The following is a 22,216-nucleotide window of genomic DNA, read 5'->3' as shown; positions in this document are numbered from 1 at the left end:
TATAAGAATAAATAGACAGCATGAGCTTAACTTTTTAAGTCTTGTTTTACCAATGTTGTTGAATTTTTTTTTTGAAGACGTAACTGAGAGATGTGGGTAATATTATGGAATTAATTTATCTTGAATTTCAGGAAGCTGTTGTTAAGGTCCCACATAATAGAGTAGTGAATAAGGTCAGAGAAAGTGGAATTGGGACAAATGGCAGAATCGATAGCTGGCTTCGTGGCAAAGCAGAAAGCTGAGGTAAAGAGTTGTTATTCAGAGATGGGAAGTGGGACCACTCTTTGCAATTTATGCTAATGATTTAGACTTTAGAATTCACAGTTCCTAAATTTGTGGATGACACCAAATTGAGGTGGGGGTGGTGGGCATAGTCTCATAGACTCATGGACGTTTACAGCACAGAAGGAGGCCATTTGGCCTGTTGTGGCCACGCCAGCCAACAAAGATCTGACTACAATTCTCGTGTCATCTGCGAACTTCTCGATCATACCCCCTACATTTAAGTCCAGAGCATTTATGTACACCACAAATAGCAAGGGCCCCAGCACCAAGCTCTGTGGAACCCCATTGGAAACAGACTTCCAGTTACAGAAACATCCCTCTATCCTCACTCTCTGCTTCCTGCCTCTCAACCAATTTTGGATTCAACATGTCACTTTGCCTTGGATCCCATAGGCTCCTACTTTCTTGACCAGCCTGCCATGAGGGACATTATCAAAAGCATTGCTAAAGTACATGTAGACCAAATCAAAAGCATTACCCTCATCAACACTCCTGGTTACCTTCTCAAAAAATTCAATCAAATTTGTCAAACATGACCTTCCATTAACACATCCATGCTGACTATCCCTGATTAATTCATATCTCTCCAAGTGCAGATATATTCTGTCCCTCAGAATTTTTTCTAGTAACTTCCCCACCACTGAGGTTAGACTGACTGGCTAGTAATTTCCTGGTCTATTCCTCTTTTAATACTGGGACAACGTTGGCAGTCCTCCAGTGCTCTGGCACCTCATCTGTGGCCAGAGGGAATTTGAAAATTACTGCCAGGGTCCCTGATACCTCTTCCCTTGCCTCCCTCAACAGCCTGGGATACATCCCACCCGGGCCTGTGGATTTAGCGACTGCTAAGCCTGCTAGTACCTCATTTCTCTCTATGTTAATTTCCTCTAATATTTCACAGTCCTCCACTCTGATGCCTATTCCTGCGTCAACCTTTTCCATTGTGAAGACCGACGCAAAGTATTCATTGAGGACTGTACCCACGTCTTCCAGGTCCACACACACATTACCTCTATGGTCCCTAATCGGCCCTACTCTTTCCTTAGTTATTCTCTTGCTTTTTATATATTTAAAAAACCGCTTTGTGTTTTCCTTTATTCTACCCACCAGTGCTTTCTCATGCACTCTTTTAGCTTTCCTAAATTCCTTTTCAAGTTCGACCCTGCGGTTTTTATGCTCCACCAGGGACTTTGCCATATTGAGTCCTCTGTATCTGCCATAAGCTTTTTCTTTTAATCCTAACCTTTATGTCCCTTGACATCCAGGGTTCTCTGGACTTGGTCCCCCCCCTTTATCTTTACGGGAACATATTTGCCCTGTACTCTCGCTATTTCCTCCTTGAATGCCTCCCACTGCTCTGACACAGTTTTATCTGCAAGTAGCTGCTCCCAGTCCACTTGGGCCAAATCGTATCTCATCTTAGTAAAATTACCCTTTCCCCAGTTTAGAACTTCTATTCTTGGCCCAACTTTGTCCTTTTCCATAACTATCCTAAATCTAACTCAGTTATGGTCACTATCTACAAAATGCTCCCCTACTGATATGCCTTCCACCTGCCTGGGCTCATTTCTGAATATTCGGTCCAGAACTGCCCCCTCCCTTGTTGGGCTTTCTGTGTACTGGCTAAAAAATTTCTCCTGGATACAACTTAAGAATTGTGCTCCCTCCCTACCTTGCACACTAAAACTATCTCAGTTAATATTTATGTAGTTAGTACGATTTCTCCTTTACTATTCTTGCACTTCTCTGAAATTTGATTACGTATTTGACCCTCTATCTCTCCCTGACTGTTTGGGGGCCTATAGTGCACCCAACAGCATGTTTGTTCCTTTTGTGTTTTTTTACTTCTACTCATATGGTCTTATTTGAACCTTCCAGGATATAATCCCTCCTCACTGCTATAATTGATTCCTTGATGAATATTGCAACACCTCTCAAACTTCAAACCCCCTCTCTATCTTGTCTGAATACCCCATAACCAGGAATGTTGAGCTGCCAATCCTGTCCTCCTTTTAGCCAAGTCTCGGACATAGCTATGATAACATACTTCCGTGTGCCTATCTGTGCCCTCAGCTCATCTGTCTTTTCCTCAGCCTCCTTGCATTAAAATATATTCCATGTAGCCTTGCTAAACTCACTTCTTTCTTATCTAGCCTATGTTTCCTCTGCTTTCCAGACTCACTTACTAGCGTTTTAACTTCTAATTCCATTTCAGCTTCCCTCCTCTCTGAACTGCTTTTCAGGATCCTATCCCCCTGCCAATTTAGTTTAACTCCGCCCCAACAGCATTAGCAAACCTCCCCGCGAGGGTGTTGGTCCCATTCCTGTTCAAATGTAATCTGTCTAACTTGTACAGGTCTCACCTTCCCCAAATATGGTTCCAATGCCTCAGGAACCTAAAGCCCTCCCTCCTGAACCATCTGTCCAGCCACGCATTCATCTGTTCTATCCTTCTGTTCCTATACTCACTACTGCCTGGCACCAGGAGTTATCCAGAAATTACCACCTTTGAAGTCCTGCTTTTCAATTTCCTACCTAACTCCTTAAAGTCTGCTTGCGGGACCTCATTTCTCTTTCTTCCTATGTCATTGGCCCCAACATGGACCATGATCTCTGGCTGTTCATCCTCCCCCTTCAGAATGCCCTGGAGCTGTTCTGTGACATCCTTGACCCTGTCACCTGAGAGGCTACATTCCATCCTGGGGTCATGTCTACGCCCGCAGAAGCTTCTGTCTACTCCACTCATGAATCCCCTACCACTATTGCCCTTCTACACTTCTTCCTCCCCCCTGAGCAGCTGGACCACCCACAGTGCCATGGCCTTGCTCTGGTTGGCCTTCGCAGAGGAACTGTTACTGTCACCATTTTCCAAGGCCGATAAACATTTTGCGAGCGCGATGCACTCTGGGGTTTCCTCACTACCACCTGGTCCCCTTCTTCTTCTAGTGGTCACCAGTTCCCCTTTTGCTTGCATTTCCTTAAGCTGTAGGTGACCACATCCTAAAACGTGCTATCCATGAGCCCCTCAGCCTTATGACTGCACTGTAGTGCCCCCAGCTGCTGCTCAAGCTACAAAACCTGGAGCTTGAGTTGCTCTAGTTGGAGGCACCCCCTGCACATATGGTCACCCAGACCGCCCGGAGCATCTAGGATTTCCCACATAGCGCAGGATGTGCAAATCATGGGACTGAGCTCTTCAGACATATCTTAACTAAATGAAATATGGACCCTTGCTTTTATTTTACCTTTACTCCTACTTGAGTAGAGACTAGATTCTAGACCCTCTGAGTGCTGCTAACTGCTTGCCTGAGAGTTGTTCTCTTGCACTCTCCTCAGTCAGTCTCCTCTGCAGTCGGTCCTGAGGAGGACTGAAACAAATTATGAGCTTCCAGAATGGGGAAATGAGTTTCAATATAAATAACTGTGAGGTATTACATTTATAGATCACTAAAGGTAACGACACAGGTTAAGAAACCAATTGAAAAGTAAAAATTATGCTGAAGTTCTATTGAACCTTCGTTAGACCACACTGGGGAGAACTTTGTACAATCTGGTTGCCATATTATAGAAAAGATTTGAAGCATTGGAGAGGGTACAGAAAAGATTGTATGGATAGGAGCAGAAATGTGGGTGTTTTAGGAGAGGATGAACAAAATGGGTCTCTCTTCTCTTGAATAAAGAAGGCTGAGTAAAGTAACCTGATAGAGACCATTAAAATTATGAACAGTTTGGATTGGGTAGATACTTGTGGGAAGAGCTTAACCGAAGCCATAAGATAGTCACCAAGAGATCCAATTGGGAATTAAGAAGGAACTCCTTGTGTGAATGTGGAACTGGCCACCAAAGGGAGTGGCTGCAATGATACGTATAGACCAGGGTGTCCCGCCTTTTTGCATGAGGGGCCACACTTAAATTTTTTTTCTCACTCAAGGGACCAAGGAGCAAATTTCAGAAAGATAAGGTTTGGCACAACATTAAACATGAGGTTCAAAAATGTAGTTGAGGTATGAAGAAAATATAAACAACCTGCTGAGCAAAAAGCAAGTAAAAACAATAAATTGATAATTTAAAAAAATGAGTAGTTAATAAAAATGACCATTAAAAAAATGCCAAGCAGTAGAGCTAACTAATAAATCATTTTTGACTTTTGTTCTTAAGAAGCAGAGCTATAAAGACAGATTAGGCTTCAAGTTCTGATTACCAGTGAAGGGGGAGGGAACCGGAATAGAGCTAAGGAGTTAGGTTTAACTAACATTAACCTTGCCTTCGTCTCTGGTGGCGCACACTCAAAGCTGGTCTTGGCAGAATTCATAACAAAAGTGGGGTCAGAAGTGGGTTGCCTTTTGGCCTAGGTTTCCCCCCTCACATGGCCTAGTGTGTGGATAGGTTTTTGAGGAGGGGAGGGGGGTGGGTGTGTGTGTGGCTTACTCCCAGCCTCGCGCATACTACTCTGGGCTTGGAAAGTTTATCGCTGAGGAGGAGTTTGGGATTGCTGTGAAGTGGCAAGATTCCCTTGCGCCCTGCCCTGGCTAACACTCCAGCTACTGCCACTTCTCCGGCCTCCCTGGCTCGCTTCGTCGCCTTTACTCCTGTCGTCATTTATTGGGCCGGCGCCTGCACGAGAGAGCGAGAGTGTGGCCAAGGGTGGACTACATCCCCCAACATGCACCCTGGCTGTCAAAACAAATAGCTATATGAACTTGGACTGTAGCTCCAATAACTCCTTTATACTATAGAACCGTATCCCAGAGCCTACTGCACACTTGTTGTGAGCACATTGAGGCGAGGTGGCCTCTTGAGAGAGGGGCAGTGCCCCCTGAGCCCAGGCCCCTGAATGCGAGAGTGAAACTTGTAGCAATTGTAAACTGGTGTCATTGTGAGCAGTTTCTGTTAGGATAAATCTCTGTCTGTCTGCCTGTAGTCGAAATGACACAGAGGCAGTATTGAAGCAAATAAATAAAACAAAGAAAAATGAAGTACGGTGTATGCTGGACACTGATCACAATGACTTTACAAATTAATAATTTTGACGGCGTGACATTTTGTTCCCTCGAAAAACATTCATACACAGTCTTGCCTGTTTTGATACGTCTGAGTAAAAATGAAGTCTCGAGGTGCAAGCTTAACAACGAGGAATGTGAGCAAGGTCTGCAGTCTGTGCCTTTTGTGTGAAACCAGTCTTTCCTTGGACCTGAAGCTCATGTTACACATTTTTGTGGGAGGGTTGTACAGTTCAAAATAAATTGGGCTGTATTATCTACTATTTCTGATGGCCTTACTTAGATTTCCTAATATATGCATCCAGGATTAAATTTGTATCTTCACTCCAGCTCAAGAAGCTGTGAAAACTGCAGTCTATACTTACAGGGGTTTAGTACATACAGCAATGTAAACTCAACAATAAATGAAGTTAACTAGTTAGGCTACAGGATGCCTAGGTGATTGAGATCATATCAGGGTATGGCAGAAATTGTGGGTTCTCTTTTTGAAAATTGCAATTGGTAGAAGGATTTGCTGTTAAATTACATGCAGTGAAAAATCTGTGGCACAAAGTACTCTATAACCTTGAGGCAGGCAGGATCTTTATCCCTTCTAGATTTATCATGCTAACATTGTGGAGGGGATACTTGATTTTTAAAATTCCTTTATCAAAAAATTATTTTGTTAGAAAAAAATTTAAGAATGGAAGCAGACACTTAGTCCAGACTGCATGGACGTAAGAATATAGGGACAGGAGTAGCCTTTGAGCTAGCTCCACCATTCAATAATATCGTGGCTGTTCTGGTCTCGGCTGCATTTTCCTGTCTGTCCCCCATAACCCTCGACTCCCTTGCTGAAAAAAATCTATCTAACTCAGCCTTGAACAAATTTAAAGACCTAGCCTGCATCACTTTCTGGGGAAGAGAATTCCACACACTGATGACCCTTTGGGAGAAAGATTTTCTCCTCATCTCTGTCTTAAAAGGGAGAACTCTTATTTTTAAATATTGTCCCCTTGTTTTAGTCTCCCCCACAAGAGGAAACATTCTCTGGGTATCCACCCTATCAAGTCCCCTCAGGATCTTATAAGTTTCAATATGATCACTTCTCATTCTTCTCAACTCCATTAGGCACAGGCCTAACCTATTCATCCTTTCTTCACAAGATAACCCCTTCATTTTGGGAATGAGTCCAGTGAATCTCCTCTCAACTGCTCTGAGAGAAGACCAAAACTGTACACAGTACTCCCGATGTGGTCTCACCAAGGCCCTGTACAGCTGCAGTAAAACTTCTCTACTTTTATATTCCATTCCTCTTGCACTAAATGCCAACATTCCATTTGCCTTCCTAATCACTTGTTGTTCCTGCATTCTAACTTTGTGATTCATGTACCAGGACAATTAGATCCCTCTGTACCACTGAGTTCTGCAATTTTTCTCCATTTAAATAGTATACTGCTTTTCTATTCTCCCAGTCAAAGTAAACAAGTTCACATTTACCCACATTATACTGCCAAATATTTGCCCACTCACTTAACCTGTGTAGATCTCTTTGCATACCCTGTACCTCCTCTTGCCAACTTCCTTACCTATCTTGGTGTCATCAGCAAATTTAGTACCATACATTCAGTGCCTTCATCCAAGTCATTGATATGGATTGTAATTAGTTGACGACCCAGCACTGATCCCTGTGGCACTCCACTAGTTACAGCTTGCCAATATGAATAAGACCCATTTATTCCTGTTAGTTAACCAATCTTTTAGCCATGCTAATATGTTACCTCTTACACCATGTGCGTTTATCTTGTGTAATACTTTATCAAATGCCTTTTGGAAAGCAAAGTACACCACATTTATTGGTTCTCTTTTATCCCCCTTGAATGTCGTCAAAGAACTCTCAAGAAATTAGTTAAACACGATTTCCCTTTCACAAAGCCTCAAATTATGATTTTCTAAGTATCCTGCTACAATCCCCTTAATAACCTCCTTAATAATGTATTTTGTGCTGTATCTCTCGCAAACTCATGAACGGCCTAAGGCCATCACTTTCAGCCCTGAAAAGTGCCCAGTCTACCTTTGATTACCCTGGAAGGGCAAGGTATCTCAAAAATTTGAGCAACAGGTGAAACTAGCTGTTTCACACTGCTACTATGCAGTAGCAACACGAGTGGTATTCACCACGAACAGGATGCTGCCATCAAGCACAAAAGACATTCTACCTATCCCACAAATGAGTAATGTGGTATATGAATTTCAGTGCCAGTGTGATGCTAGGTATGTAGGCCGTACATCCCAAAGACTGGTGGCAGATCATATCAAACAGCATGTCCCAGCCGCTGTTCACAACAGGCAGGGTACAGACTGTACCCAACCAGCCCGTGCTTGCAAAACTCAAAACACAGTGTCCAACATTAGATGTGATTCCGCGACTGAGGATTATTTAGCAAATGTTGTCCAATGTGCTAAGAATTGCACTGACAACCAATTTAAGATTGTGAGTCGGGCTCGCAATGTGGCATATTTGTGTGTACTACATATCTTAGTACACAGGGCCCTGATCTTTGCAGACAGAACATGTACACACATTGCGCTCGTGTCAGCTGAACGAAATAAGTGACAGCCATTCGCTGACTCATTCCTCAGGGCAATGCCTTGATCAATCAGGGTCAAGCTGTCTGGTCTAAATTTCAAACAATGCTTGGCAGTTAACTGTCAGTCACCATCAGTTGTGCATTCTCTATGGCAAAGCCACTTGTCAACCAATCAGCACCCTCTTCACATACAGTATAAATTGTTGTTTTCCCCTTTATATTGTTATTCTTCGAGTGTCCTGATGAGTGCAAGATGAAAAGATTAGACATGTCTCATTTTTTCAACAATTATAATGGATTCTAGCGCTTTCCTGATGACAGATGTTAGGCTAACTGGCTATAGTCTCCTGCTTTCTGCCTCCCTCCTTTCTTGCATAAGCTATTTTCCAATCCGCTGAAACCTTTCTAGAATCTAAGGAATTTTGGAAGATTTTAATGAATGCATCTGCTATCTGTGCCCCAACTTCTTTTAAGACCCTAGGATGCAGGCCATTTGGTCCTGGAGACTTGTCAGCCTTTTGATCGAATAGATTTCCGAGCACCCTTTCCCTGGTGATTGTATTATGTTCATCCCTCCCTAACACTTCTTGATTTTCAAGAATCTTTGGACGTTTTCTAAGTCCTCTTCATGAAGACAGACACAAAATACCTGTTTAACACCTCTGCCATTTCTTTGTTTTCCATTATCAATCCCCCAGACTCACTCTCTAGAGGATCAACACTAGCTTTAGTTACTCTTCATATTCAAATACTTGTAGAAACTTTTATTATTTGTTTTAATGTTATTGGTTAGCTTTCTCTCGTATCTTGCTTTCTCCCTCTTCATTGTGATTTAGTCATTCTTTGTTGGTTCTTAGAACCTGTCTAATCCACTTGACCTACCATTGATCTTTGCAGATTTGAACAGTGTTTCTTTCAATTTCTTACTACCCTTAACTCCCTTATTTAGCCACGGATGTGCATCCTTCTCAAGGAGCCTGTCTTTCTCACTGGGATAAATCTTTTCTGAGCTTTATTAAATACCTCCTTAAAAGTCTGCCACTGCAACTCTACTGTGCGACCTTTTAACCAGTTTCCCAGTTCACCTGTCATAGTTACCTTCATTTAGGTTTAAAATAGTCATCACTGACCCGCACTTCTCCATTTCAAACTGAACATGAAATTCTATCATGTTGTGATTGCTGTCACCTGGAGGCTTCTTTACCATGAGGTTATTGATTAATCCTATCTCATTGCATGTTACCAGGTCTATGATAGCCTGCTCCCTGGTTGGCTCTAGAACATACTGCTGTAAGAGATGGTGCCGAAAACACGATGAGCTCATTTTCCAGGTTACCTTTGCCAAACTGATTTTCCCATTCAAAAGTATGATTATCGTGGTACCTTTCTTACACATCCCATTTATTTCTCCCTGTATGCCCTGTCCTACAGTGCAGCTTTTTAATTGTTGGCTGTGCTCTTGTTTTGTTCAATTTCTCTTTCTTTTGAAAATTGACTCATTGTAAGGCTGCATTTCCAAGCGCCCTTGGTGACCATCCTTTGCATCTGGACAGTTTTAGTTATTCAGCAATTAGGAGAGGAAAGTGATACAGCTGAGCACAATAATGTGCATTTGGATAGGTGATTGGATAGCAGTCAGGAGTGGGAATGCTGGCTCATTTGTATTTTTACATCTTTCTCACTTTCTCTCCCTCCCCAGCAGTTGAATGCTGAGGCCAGTTGTAATGTCCAACCAGTGCACAGTCTGGAATTAGCTGACTCAGTAAGGAACATAGATCAAACATGGGATGCTTTTAATCTTGCTGTGTTAATACATGATTCACTACAACATTATTCATTGAGCCATTTTGAAGAAAACGTAGCATGTACTGTCCCCACCACGTAGGAGTGCTGGTGTTAGTAGGATTTGTCTGCTTTTAGAAGTAGATGGGAAATCATGAGACAGGATGTCACTGAAATTTTAACCACTGGAAATTACTTTCAATTAAAAAACCTTTTTTTTCCACAAATTGGGAACTTGTCAGTCTTTCCATCTTGTTTGAATCTAATTGCAACTGGCAATGCAGGAACAGGAAATGGAAGGTAGTAATAGTTTTTTTTTCTGAGCTTTATGGATTCCAATCCTCTGAAATGGACAGTGTAAAAGGGAAGGTGGTAGAAGATAGATTATTATTGCCTTTTTATCCAGCATGTGCAGAACAATGAAATGCGCTAGAGGAGCGGAAAATCTGAAGATACCTGCCTGAAATAGCTGATGTATTTACTTGTAACAAGTAGTGCCTGTGTAATTGAATTCACATAAGTATAGGAAATGCTTTGCTGTAAATGTAATTGTCACTTCCTGTTTAGGTACTAACAGAATGGGTGAACGGCGCAGCAAAAACCTTCTGGTTCAGCTGGGACCCAAAATGCAGGCTTATCCAGAAGAGCTGATTCGACAACGCCGCTCACATGATGGTCTTACAGAGTACCTTATTCGCTGGAATGTGCTGACTGTAGATGACAGTGGAGGTGGAGGCAGCAGCAGCAATGGAGCAAACAGTTCATCTAGTGACAGCAAAGTGGACAATATTTTGATGTGGATGTCAGCTGAAGATGTATATGCCAACTGCCCTACGCTCCTTGGGAAACGGAAACCAGAAGGTCAGAGAGTGAAAGAGGAACAGGAGCCAAGTGCCAGATGTTGCCCAGTGAGTGCCGACTCTGATGTGACCTTTGACGATGTAGAGTTACTTGATATGAAGGAGGACGTAAAGCATTTGGTACAAAGAGCAAGGCGACAAATGTCTCGTAAATCTGGACCAGATTCATCCTTGAATATTTCGCATACAATCCACGTTCTGAGCGCTTATGCTAGTATTGGTTCACTGGTGGGAGTGTTCAAGGAGACGGGAGCTTTGGATGTACTTATGCAATTACTCTGTAACAAGGAAACGCAGACGCGCAGGAGTGCTGGGAAGATGCTCCGGGCTCTCGCTTCACATGATGCAGGTAGGATGTTTTTAGTTTTATGAGAGGTTTCCAGTGCTGTGTGGATAATAATTCCTTTGGGAACGGTTTGCCTTAACACTTTGATTACAGGATCAGTACTTCACCATGAAACTGACAATGTACTGAACTTGAAGAGAAACATTTTTTGATTTTTTTTAATGTCTTAACACAAAGAGTGCACTCAGACAGAACTCTAACAAGGATAGATGTATCAGCACTTTACTTTTCTGTCAGATTGGAGCAGATAAGTGCTGATAGGAATTCTGTATCGCAATGTGGTGGCTTTTTAAAGCTTTGAAAAACTCCCACAAAAGTTGTTGTTCTCACTCTGAGTGTCCTGGTTAAGGATATTGTTTTTTTTCTGTGCGTAAATATTTTGACATCAGCCTGTATTGACATAAAAGAGTAAACAGCCTACCGAGTTGGATAGATAACTGTATGAGGTATGTTGCAGTGTAAAAAGGAAAATAGGAGCAGAAGCTGGCCATTCGGCCCCTTGGGCCTGCTCTGCCATGCGAAAAAATCATGTCTGTTCTGGTTGTGGTCTCAACTCTATCTTCCTTTCTGCCCTCTCCATAACCCTTGATTCCCTCGTGTATCTAAGTCAGCCTTTACTGACCCAGTCTCCACTGCTTTCAGGAGAAAATTCCGCAGAAGAACGACTCTCTGAGAGAATTTCTCCTCATTTCCATTTTAGAAGGGAGACCTCTTATTTTAAAACTGTCCCCTAGTTCTAGATTCCCCACTAAGAGGAAACATGCTCCCAGCATCCACCCTGACAATTCTCCTCAGGATATTAGATGTTATGTTTCAATAAGATCGCCTCTCATTCTTCTAAACGCCAACCTGTTCAACCTTTCCTCCTAAAACAACCCCTTCATCTCAGCAATGAATCCATTGAGCCTTCTCTGAACTGCTTCTAATGCATGTATATCCTTTCTCAAAGAGGAGCCCAAAATTGTGCACATTACTCCAGATGCGGCCCTGTACCGTTGCAGTAAAACTTCCCTACTTTCATATTCCATTCTTTTGCAATAAATGCCAGCTTTCCATTTTCCTTCCTAATCACTTGCTGTACGTGGATACTAATCTTTTGTGATTCATGTACCAGGGCACCCAGATCCCTCTGTAACACCGAGTTCTGCAATCTCTCTCTCTTTTTCCTGCCAAAGTGGGCAAGTTCAGATTTTCCCACATTAAACACCATCTGCCAAATTTTTGCCCACTCACTTAACCTGTCTATGTTCCTTTGTAAACTCTTTACCTACTCTTGACAACTTACTTTCCTACCCCTCTTGGTGTGATTGGCAAATTAGGCTACCATACATTCAGTCCCATCGTCCAAGTCATTGATACGGATTGTAAATGGCTGAGGGCTCAGCACTGACCCTGTGGCACTCCATTACCCACAGTTTACCAATCTGAAAAAGACCCATTTATCTCCACTATAATAATAAAAACAGAAAATGCTGGAAAAACTGAGCAGGTCTGACAGCTTCTGTGAAGAGAGAAACAGAGTTAACATTTCGAGTCCATATGACTCTTTGTCAGAGCTAAAGAGGAGAAGATATGATGGAATTTATACTGTTTAAGGGGGTGGATCAGGTAAAGCAGGATAGAAGGTCAGCGATAGGAGGGGACTAAGGAGAGATTGACAAAGATGGCATGGACACAAGACAAAGGGAGTGTTATTGTTAGTGGTGAAGACTAAAAAAGGTGCGGATAGTGGTAAACACCTTGTCAAGTACCAGGAGGAAAATGGAAAGCAATGAAGGTGAACTGGGTGAAAGAGACAAATGGAAATCCTGTCGAAGAGAAGAGCAGTACTACTTCAAGTTAGACATTCCTGGAAGAGAAGTGACAGTGAATTAAACGTTAAGGTAAAAGCAAAATACTGCTGGTGCTGGAAGTCTGAAATAAAAACAGAAAATGCTGGAGAAACTCGTCACTATGCCACTATGTCCTTTGGTTCTTGATCCTCCCATCAGTGGAAACAGTTTCTCCTTAGCTAATCTGCCCTGACCGTTCACGATTTTGAATACCTCTATCAAATCTCCTCTCAGCCTTCTTTTCTCCAAGGAAAACAGTCCCAACTTCTCCAATCATATCTATATAACTGAAGTTCGTCATCCCTGGAACTATTCTCTTGAATCTTTTCTGCACCCTCTTGCCAACGCCTTAACATCCTTCCTAAAGTATGATGCCCAGAACTGGATGCAGTATTCCAGTTGAGGCTGAACCAGTGTCGTATATAAGCTTAACATAACCTCCTTGCTCTTGTACCCTATGCCCCTATTGATAAAGCCTATAACACTGTATGCTTTATTAACTGCACTCTCAGCTTGTCGCAACCACCTTCAATGATTTATGTACATATAAACCCAGGTCCCTCTGCCTCTGCGACCCCTTTAGAATTGTACTCTTTATTTAATACTGTCATTCCATGTTCTTTCTTCCAAAACGAATCACTTCATAATCCTTTGCATCAAATTACATCTGCCATTTGTACCCATTCCACCAAACTGTCTATATGTCCTTTTGAAGTTCTACACAGTTCACAATACTTCCAAGATTTGTATCGTCTGCAAATTTTCACCAAGGTCTAAGTTGTTAAGTGCAGGATCTGCGACACATCAGGGAGGGGGAAAATTATCTGGATGCTTTGTACCAGGAGGCAGTCATACGACTTAGGATAGGGTCTTCTGATTTCGTCGGGGACAGGAGGGTGTGACTGCAAGTGAGGCAGGTAAGGAGACCCAGAGGGCAGGAGTGTTAGCCTCTGCAATTATTCAATAGGTTTGAGGTTCTTTCAACTTATTTGGATGAAAATTGACATAGGGTACATAAAATTAGAGATGAACGCATAGCTCAAAGACTGGTGTGGGAGAAGTGGGCTCCGGTTTGTGGAGCACTGGCACAGTACTGGGGAAAATGGGATTGGTACCATTGGAGCGGTCTACACCTGAACCATGCTGGGACCAGCATACTTGCGAACTGCATAATGAGGGGAGTAGAGAGCATTTTAAACTAAATAGTGGGGGCAAGGGATCAAATGTGGTATATCAGAGTAGAGACAAGGGAAGAGAGGAAGGTATTAATATGGGAAATGATAAACAGACCGTGACAGGAAGGGACAGAGAGTACAAATCTAAAAGTAAATTAACAGATAAGGCTAGAGGTTACAGAAATAATAAAATGATAAAACCAAAGGCTCTCTGTCTGAATGTACATAGCATTCGAAACAAAACAGATAAAATGATAGTGCAAATAGAGATTACTAAGTACAATTTAATAGCCATTACAGAGACATGGCTGCAGGATGGCAGAGATTGGGACAGTCAACGCGTCCACTATTTCCATGGCCACCACCTTTAGTACCCGGGATGCAGATTAAGTGGCTTTCACTTCCACTAATTTCTCCAGCACTATTGTTTAGTAATACTAATTGCCTTCAATTTCTCCTCCTCACTGGATGCTTGGTTCCCTCATATTTCTAGGAAGTTATGTGTCTTCCTCTGTGAAGACAGAACTGTAGCCGTTGTTCAATTGCTATGTCCTTGTTTTCTATTATAAATTCTCCCGTTTCAGACTGTAAGGGACCAACATTTGTCTTCACTAATCTTTTTCTTTTTATACTGTTTAGGCTACAGCTGGAATTTTGTGTACAATTCTGGTCACCACATTACAGGAAGGACATAATTGAGAGTGCAGAAGAAATTTACAAGAATGTTACCAGGGCTTGAAAATTGTAACTGTGAGGAGGGATTGGATAGGCTGGGGTTGTTCTCCTTAAAACAGAGGAGGCTAAAGAGTGACCTAATTGAAGTGTACAAAATTATGATAGGGTCGACAGGAAAGACCTGTTTCCCCTAGCTGAGGGGTAGTTACCAGGGGCATAGCTTTAAGGTGATTGATAGAAGGATTAGAGGGGACATGAGGAAAAGCTTTTATACCAAGAGGGTGATGAGCACCTGGATTTCACTGTTAAAGTTGGTGGTTGAGGCTGAAATGCTCAATTCATTTAAAAGGTACCAGGATCTGCATCTGAAGTGCTGTAACCTGCAGGGCTACGGATTAAGCAGCCTGGAAAGTGGGATTAAAATGAGTGGCTAGTTTTTTTTTCTCTTTTTATCTGGCACAGACATGATGGGCTGAATGGCCTTTTTCAGCACCATAACCTTTCTATGGTTCTAGGGATAAAGGTTTTTCTGAGGATTGAGAGTCTTTGGAATTCTCTTCCTCAAAAGGTGGTTGAGACAGAGCCTTTGAATATCTTTAAGGCAGAAGTAGATGGATTCTTGATAAGGGGTGAAAGGTTATCGGGGGTAGGGCAGGCAAGTGAAGTTGAGGTTAAGATTAGATCAGCCATGATCTTTTTGAATGGTGGAGTAGACTGGAGGGGTGATTGGCCTGCTCCTAATTCGTATGTTCTTAATAGATATCAGAAACAGTAGGGGTCCTAAGACTGACCCCGGGGAACTCGAGTACAAACCTTCCTCCAGTCTGAAAAACAGCTGTTAACTACGACTGTTTCCTGTCACTGAACCAAATCTTTATCCATTTTGCTACTGCCGCTTTTAGTCTATGAGCTCTAATTTGACTCTCAGGTCTGTTGTGCGACACTGTATCGAACATCTTTTGGTAGTCCATATACACCACATCAGCAACATTTCCCTCATCCCCTCTCTCTCTTACCTCTTCAACAAACTCCAGTAAATTAGTTAAACACAATTTATGTTTAACAAATCTGTGCTGGCTTTCCTTAATTAAATGCATTTGCCCAATGACTATTAATTTTGCCCTGAATTATCGTTTCTAGAAGCTTCCCAGAGGTTAAACTGACTGGCCTGTAGTTGCTGGACTTAACATCTTTTTTGAACCTGAGATGTAGCTTTACACAGGTATATTTGGTATTCATAACAAGCTCAGAGACCCAGCATTTCACCGTGAACATCCTGTTTTGCATCAGTTGGCACTACAAGTTGATGCTTTAACTACATCAGGGAAATCCTTGCATAAATCTTCAAGACAACTTTTAAAATAAGGTCAAGTTAGAATTGCAACTGATACAATCCGAGAGCAGTGAAAATAATGGGCTTTCGCAGCAGCGTTAAGTTCCATGGAATGCAATCCTGTACGACCAGATTTAGTTCGAAATCCTGATTATTCCAGAGCCTGGTATTCAGGTTTGATAAAACTCATGACACCAACAAGTCAACTTCCTAATTTATGATTATGATCCAGGGAGTCGCGCTGGAATCTGTACCTGCCCATGGGTCAGGATTGAGTGTCACCCCAATTCGGCAAGTAACTGCCTGACAGACACCATTAACCACCAGATCCGTGCTCTGGAATAGATCACTCAGCCTCTTGTTCTTCCGCCATCAGCCTTTTGCCCACCTGCCCGCTATCCCCTCAACCCACCTTCCCCCCGAACCATCCCTCCCTCTCGCTACCTCTACCCCTCGGCCCGCCCTCCCCTCCCCTCCCCCTCAGCCCGCTCTCCCCTCCCCTCCCCCTCGGCCCGCCCTGCCCTCCCCTCCCTCTCGGCCCGCCCTGCCCTCCCCTCCCTCTCGGCCCGCCCTCCCTCCCCTCCCTCTCGGCCCGCCCCTCCCTCCCCTCCCTCTCGGCCCGCCCTCCCCTCCCCTCCCTCTCGGCCCGCCCTCCCCTCCCCTCCCTCTCGGCCCGCCCTCCCCTCCCCTCCCTCTCGGCCCGCCCTCCCCTCCCCTCCCTCTCGGCCCGCCCTCCCCTCCCCTCCCTCTCGGCCCGCCCTCCCCTCCCCTCCCTCTCGGCCCGCCCTCCCCTCCCCTCCCTCTCGGCCCGCCCTCCCCTCCCCTCCCTCTCGGCCCGCCCTCCCCTCCCCTCCCTCTCGGCCCGCCCTCCCCTCCCCTCCCTCTCGGCCCGCCCTCCCCTCCCCTCCCTCTCGGCCCGCCCTCCCCTCCCCTCCCTCTCGGCCCGCCCTCCCCTCCCCTCCCTCTCGGCCCGCCCTCCCCTCCCCTCCCTCTCGGCCCGCCCTCCCCTCCCCTCCCTCTCGGCCCGCCCTCCCCTCCCCTCCCTCTCGGCCCGCCCTCCCCTCCCCTCCCTCTCGGCCCGCCCTCCCCTCCCCTCCCTCTCGGCCCGCCCTCCCTCCCCTCCCCTCCCTCTCGGCCCGCCCTCCCCTCCCCTCCCCTCCCCCTCGGCCCGCCCTCCCCTCCCCTCCCTCTCGGCCCGCCCTCCCCTCCCCTCCCTCTCGGCCCGCCCTCCCCTCCCCTCCCTCTCGGCCCGCCCTCCCCTCCCCTCCCTCTCGGCCCGCCCTCCCCTCCCCCTCGGCCCGCCCTCCCCTCCCCCTCGGCCCGCCCTCCCCTCCCCTCCCTCTCGGCCCGCCCTCCCCTCCCCTCCCTCTCGGCCCGCCCTCCCCTCCCCTCCCTCTCGGCCCGCCCTCCCCTCCCCTCCCTCTCGGCCCGCCCTCCCCTCCCCTCCCTCTCGGCCCGCCCTCCCCTCCCCTCCCTCTCGGCCCGCCCTCCCCTCCCCTCCCTCTCGGCCCGCCCTCCCCTCCCCTCCCTCTCGGCCCGCCCTCCCCTCCCCTCCCTCTCGGCCCGCCCTCCCCTCCCCTCCCTCTCGGCCCGCCCTCCCCTCCCCTCCCTCTCGGCCCGCCCTCCCCTCCCCTCCCTCTCGGCCCGCCCTCCCCTCCCCTCCCTCTCGGCCCGCCCTCCCCTCCCCTCCCTCTCGGCCCGCCCTCCCCTCCCCTCCCTCTCGGCCCGCCCTCCCCTCCCCTCCCTCTCGGCCCGCCCTCCCCTCCCCTCCCTCTCGGCCCGCCCTCCCCTCCCCTCCCTCTCGGCCCGCCCTCCCCTCCCCTCCCCTCCCTCTTGGCCCTCCCCTCCCCTCCCTCTTGGCCCGCCCTCCCCTCCCCTCCCTCTCGGCCCGCCCTCCCCTCCCCTCCCTCTCGGACGCCCTCCCCTCCCCTCCCCCTCGGCCCGCCCTCTCCTCCCCTCCCTCTCGGACGCCCTCCCCTCCCCTCCCTCTGGGCCCGCCCTCCCCTCCCCTCCCTCTCGGCACGCCCTCCCCTCCCCTCCCTCTCGGCACGCCCTCCCCTCCCCTCCCTCTCGGACGCCCTCCCCTCCCCTCCCCCTCGGCCCACCCTCCCCTCCCCTCCCTTCCCCTCCCTTCCCCCTCGGCCCGCCCTCCCCTCCCCTCCCCCTCGGCCCGCCCTCCCCTCCCCTCCCCCTCGGCCCGCCCTCCCCTCCCCTCCCCCTCGGCCCGCCCTCCCCTCCCCTCCCCCTCGGCCCGCCCTCCCCTCCCCTCCCCCTCGGCCCGCCCTCCCCTCCCCTCCCCCTCGGCCCGCCCTCCCCTCCCCTCCCCCTCGGCCCGCCCTCCCCTCCCCTCCCCCTCGGCCCGCCCTCCCCTCCCCTCCCCCTCGGCCCGCCCTCCCCTCCCCTCCCCCTCGGCCCGCCCTCCCCTCCCCTCCCTCTCGGCCCGCCCTCCCCTCCCCTCCCCCTCGGCCCGCCCTCCCCTCCCCTCCCCTCCCTCTCGGCCCGCCCTCCCCTCCCCTCCCCTCCCCCTCGGCCCGCCCTCCCCTCCCCTCCCCCTCGGCCCGCCCTCCCCTCCACTCCCCCTCGGCCCGCCCTCCCCTCCCCTCCCCCTCGGCCCGCCCTCCCCTCCCCTCCCCCTCGGCCCGCCCTCCCCTCCCCTCCCCCTCGGCCCGCCCTCCCGTCCCCTCCCCTCCCCCTCGGCCCGCCCTCCCCTCCCCTCCCATCCCTCTCGGCCCGCCCTCCCCTCCCCTCCCCTCCCCCTCGGCCCGCCCTCCCCTCCCCTCCCTCTCGGCCCTCCCCTCCCCTCCCCTCCCCCTCGGCCCGCCCTCCCCTCCCCTCCCCTCCCCTCGGCCCGCCCTCCCCTCCCCTCCCCCTCGGCCCGCCCTCCCCTCCCCTCCCCCTCGGCCCGCCCTCCCCTCCCCTCCCCCTCGGCCCGCCCTCCCCTCCCCTCCCCCTCGGCCCGCCCTCCCCTCCCCTCCCCCTCGGCCCGCCCTCCCCTCCCCTCCCCCTCGGCCCGCCCTCCCCTCCCCTCCCCCTCGGCCCGCCCTCCCCTCCCCCTCGGCCCGCCCTCCCCTCCCCTCCCCCTCGGCCCGCCCTCCCCTCCCCTCCCCCTCGGCCCGCCCTCCCCTCCCCTCCCCCTCGGCCCGCCCTCCTCCCCTCCCCCTCGGCCCGCCCTCCCCTCCCCTCCCCCTCGGCCCGCCCTCCCCTCCCCTCCCCCTCGGCCCGCCCTCCCCTCCCCTCCCCCTCGGCCCGCCCTCCCCTCCCCTCCCCCTCGGCCCGCCCTCCCCTCCCCTCCCCCTCGGCCCGCCCTCCCCTCCCCTCCCCCTTGGCCCGCCCTCCCCTCCCCTCCCCTCCCCCTCGGCCCGCCCTCCCCTCCCCTCCCCTCCCCCTCGGCCCGCCCTCCCCTCCCCTCCCCTCCCCCTCGGCCCGCCCTCCCCTCCCCTCCCATCCCTCTCGGCCCGCCCTCCCCTCCCCTCCCCTCCCCCTCGGCCCGCCCTCCCCTCCCCTCCCCCTCGGCCCGCCCTCCCCTCCCCTCCCTCTCGGCCCTCCCCTCCCCTCCCCTCCCCCTCGGCCCGCCCTCCCCTCCCTCCCCTCCCCCTCGGCCCGCCCTCCCCTCCCCTCCCCCTCGGCCCGCCCTCCCCTCCCCTCCCCCTCGGCCCGCCCTCCCCTCCCCTCCCCCTCGCCCGCCCTCCCCTCCCCTCCCCCTCGGCCCGCCCTCCCCTCCCCTCCCCCTCGCCCGCCCTCCCCTCCCCTCCCCCTCGGCCCGCCCTCCCCTCCCCTCCCCCTCGGCCCGCCCTCCCCTCCCCTCCCCCTCGGCCCGCCCTCCCCTCCCCTCCCCCTCGGCCCGCCCTCCCCTCCCCCTCGGCCCGCCCTCCCCTCCCCTCCCCCTCGGCCCGCCCTCCCCTCCCCTCCCCCTCGGCCCGCCCTCCCCTCCCCTCCCCCTCGGCCCGCCCTCCCCTCCCCTCCCCCTCGGCCCGCCCTCCCCTCCCCTCCCCCTCGGCCCGCCCTCCCCTCCCCTCCCCCTCGGCCCGCCCTCCCCTCCCCTCCCCCTCGGCCCGCCCTCCCCTCCCCTCCCCCTCGGCCCGCCCTCCCCTCCCCTCCCCCTCGGCCCGCCCTCCCCTCCCCCTCGGCCCGCCTTCCCCTCCCCCTTGGCCCGCCCTCCCCTCCCCTCCCCCTCGGCCCGCCCTCCCCTCCCCTCCCCCTTGGCCCGCCCTCCCCTCCCCCTCCCCCTCGGCCCGCCCTCCCCTCCCCTCCCCTCCCCCTCGGCCCGCCCTCCCCTCCCCTCCCCTCCCCCTCGGCCCGCCCTCCCCTCCCCTCCCCTCCCCCTCGGCCCGCCCTCCCCTCCCCTCCCCTCCCCCTCGGCCCGCCCTCCCCTCCCCTCCCCTCCCCCTCGGCCCGCCCTCCCCTCCCCTCCCCTCCCCCTCGGCCCGCCCTCCCCTCCCCTCCCCTCCCCCTCGGCCCGCCCTCCCCTCCCCTCCCCTCCCCCTCGGCCCGCCCTCCCCTCCCCTCCCCTCCCCCTCGGCCCGCCCTCCCCTCCCCTCCCCTCCCCCTCGGCCCGCCCTCCCCTCCCCTCCCCTCCCCCTCGGCCCGCCCTCCCCTCCCCTCCCCTCCCCCTCGGCCCGCCCTCCCCTCCCCTCCCCTCCCCCTCGGCCCGCCCTCCCCTCCCTTCCCCTCCCCCTCGGCCCGCCCTCCCCTCCCTTCCCCTCCCCCTCGGCCCGCCCTCCCCTCCCTTCCACTCCCCCTCGGCCCGCCCTCCCTTCCACTCCCCCTCGGCCCGCCCTCCCCTCCACTCCCCGTCGGCCCGCCCTCCCCTCCACTCCCCCTCGGCCCGCCCTCCCCTCCACTCCCCCTCGGCCCGCCCTCCCCTCCACTCCCCCTCGGACCGCCCTCCCCTCCCCCTCGGCCCGCCCTCCCCTCCCCTCCCCCTCGGCCCGCCCTCCCCTCCCCTCCCCTCCCCTCTCGGCACGCACTGTGCCAGTCAGTGACCGTCTCCAAACTCTTATCATTGAGTCCCCCACTATCAACTCCCTGGGGGTTACCATTGACCAGAAACTGAACTGGACTAGCAATATAAATACTGTGTTTGTAAGAGCAGGTCAGAGCCTAGTAACCCTGTGATGTGTTACTCACCTCCTAAATCCCCAAAGCCTGTCCACCATTTACAAGGCACAAGTCAGGAGTGTGATGCAATACTCTCCTCTTGCCTGGATGAGTACAGCTTCTACAACACACAAGAAGCTTGACAATGTCCAGGACAAAGCAGTCCGCTTGATTGGCACTACATCCACAAACAGTCACTCCCTCCACCACCAGGGCACAGTAGCTGCAGTGTACACCGTCTACAAGATGCACTGCAGGAATTCACCAGGGCTCCTTAGACAGCACCATCCAAACCCATGCCCACTACCATCTAGAAGGAGAAGGGCAGCAGATAGATGGGAACACCACTACTTGGAAGTTCCCCTCCAAGTAACTCACCATCCTGACTTGGAAATATATTTCCGTTCCTTCAATGTTGCTGGGTCCAAATCCTGGAACTCCCTTCCTAACAGTGCTGTGGGTGTCCCTACACCACATGGACTGCAGCAGTTCAAGAAGGCAGCTCACCGCCGCCTCCTTCAGGGCAATTAAGGATGGGCAATAGATGCTGGCCCGGCCAGCGAAGCCCACATCTTGTGAATGAATAAAAAAAATTAATTAAAAGTAAATATTGCGGCTACAAGAGCAGGTCAGAGGCTGGGAATTCTGTGGCAAGTAACTCACCACCTTTCTCCCCAAAGCCTGTCCACCATCTACAAGGCACAAGTCAGGAGTGTGATGGAATACTCCCCACTTGCCTGGATGAGTGCAGCTCCCACAACACTTAAGGAGCTTGATGCGATCCACGATAAAGTAGCCCACTTGATTGGAATCCCATCCACAGCCTTCACATTCACTCCCTCCTCCACCGACACACAGTAGCAGCCAGCCATGTGTACCATCTACAAGATGCACTGCAGGAACTCACCAAGGCTGCTTTGACAACACCTTCCAAACCTGCAATCTCTACCACCTAGAAGGACGAGGGCAGCAGACACATGGGAACTTCATCACCTGCAAGTGCCCCTCCAAGTCACACACCACCCTGACTTGGAAATATCTCCGTTCCTTCGCTATCACTGGGTTGAAGTCCTGGAACTCCCACCCTGATAGCACTGTGGGTGTACCTACCCCACATGGACTGCAGCATTTGAAGAAGTACCAGGCAATGACCAACTCCAACAAGAAACCGCCTTCTCAAGGGCAATTAGAGATGAGGAATAAATGCTGGCTTTACCAGCGATGCTTGCATCACATGAATGAATAAAATAAAAATTATGAG

General features: G+C 51.1%; 1 protein-coding gene across 3 annotated transcripts in view; it reads left to right on the top strand.

Annotated features, from left to right (window-relative positions):
* The window catches only part of LOC121277892 (cullin-9), a 301,897-nt gene that overhangs the window by 32,309 nt on the left and 247,372 nt on the right, over positions 1–22,216 (top strand). For all 3 annotated transcript variants that reach the window (XM_041187673.1, XM_041187674.1, XM_041187672.1), the window contains exon 2: positions 10,205–10,846. In XM_041187673.1, the coding sequence (XP_041043607.1) occupies positions 10,216–10,846 (631 nt within the window). In that variant the 5' untranslated portion in view covers positions 10,205–10,215. The remainder of the gene's footprint in view (positions 1–10,204; positions 10,847–22,216) is intronic.

Source organism: Carcharodon carcharias, chromosome 5 (assembly GCF_017639515.1).
Source record: "Carcharodon carcharias isolate sCarCar2 chromosome 5, sCarCar2.pri, whole genome shotgun sequence".
NCBI lineage: Eukaryota > Metazoa > Chordata > Chondrichthyes > Lamniformes > Lamnidae > Carcharodon > Carcharodon carcharias.
The sequence above is the reverse complement of the archived record's forward strand: the minus strand, read 5'-3'. Positions and strand labels throughout refer to the sequence as shown.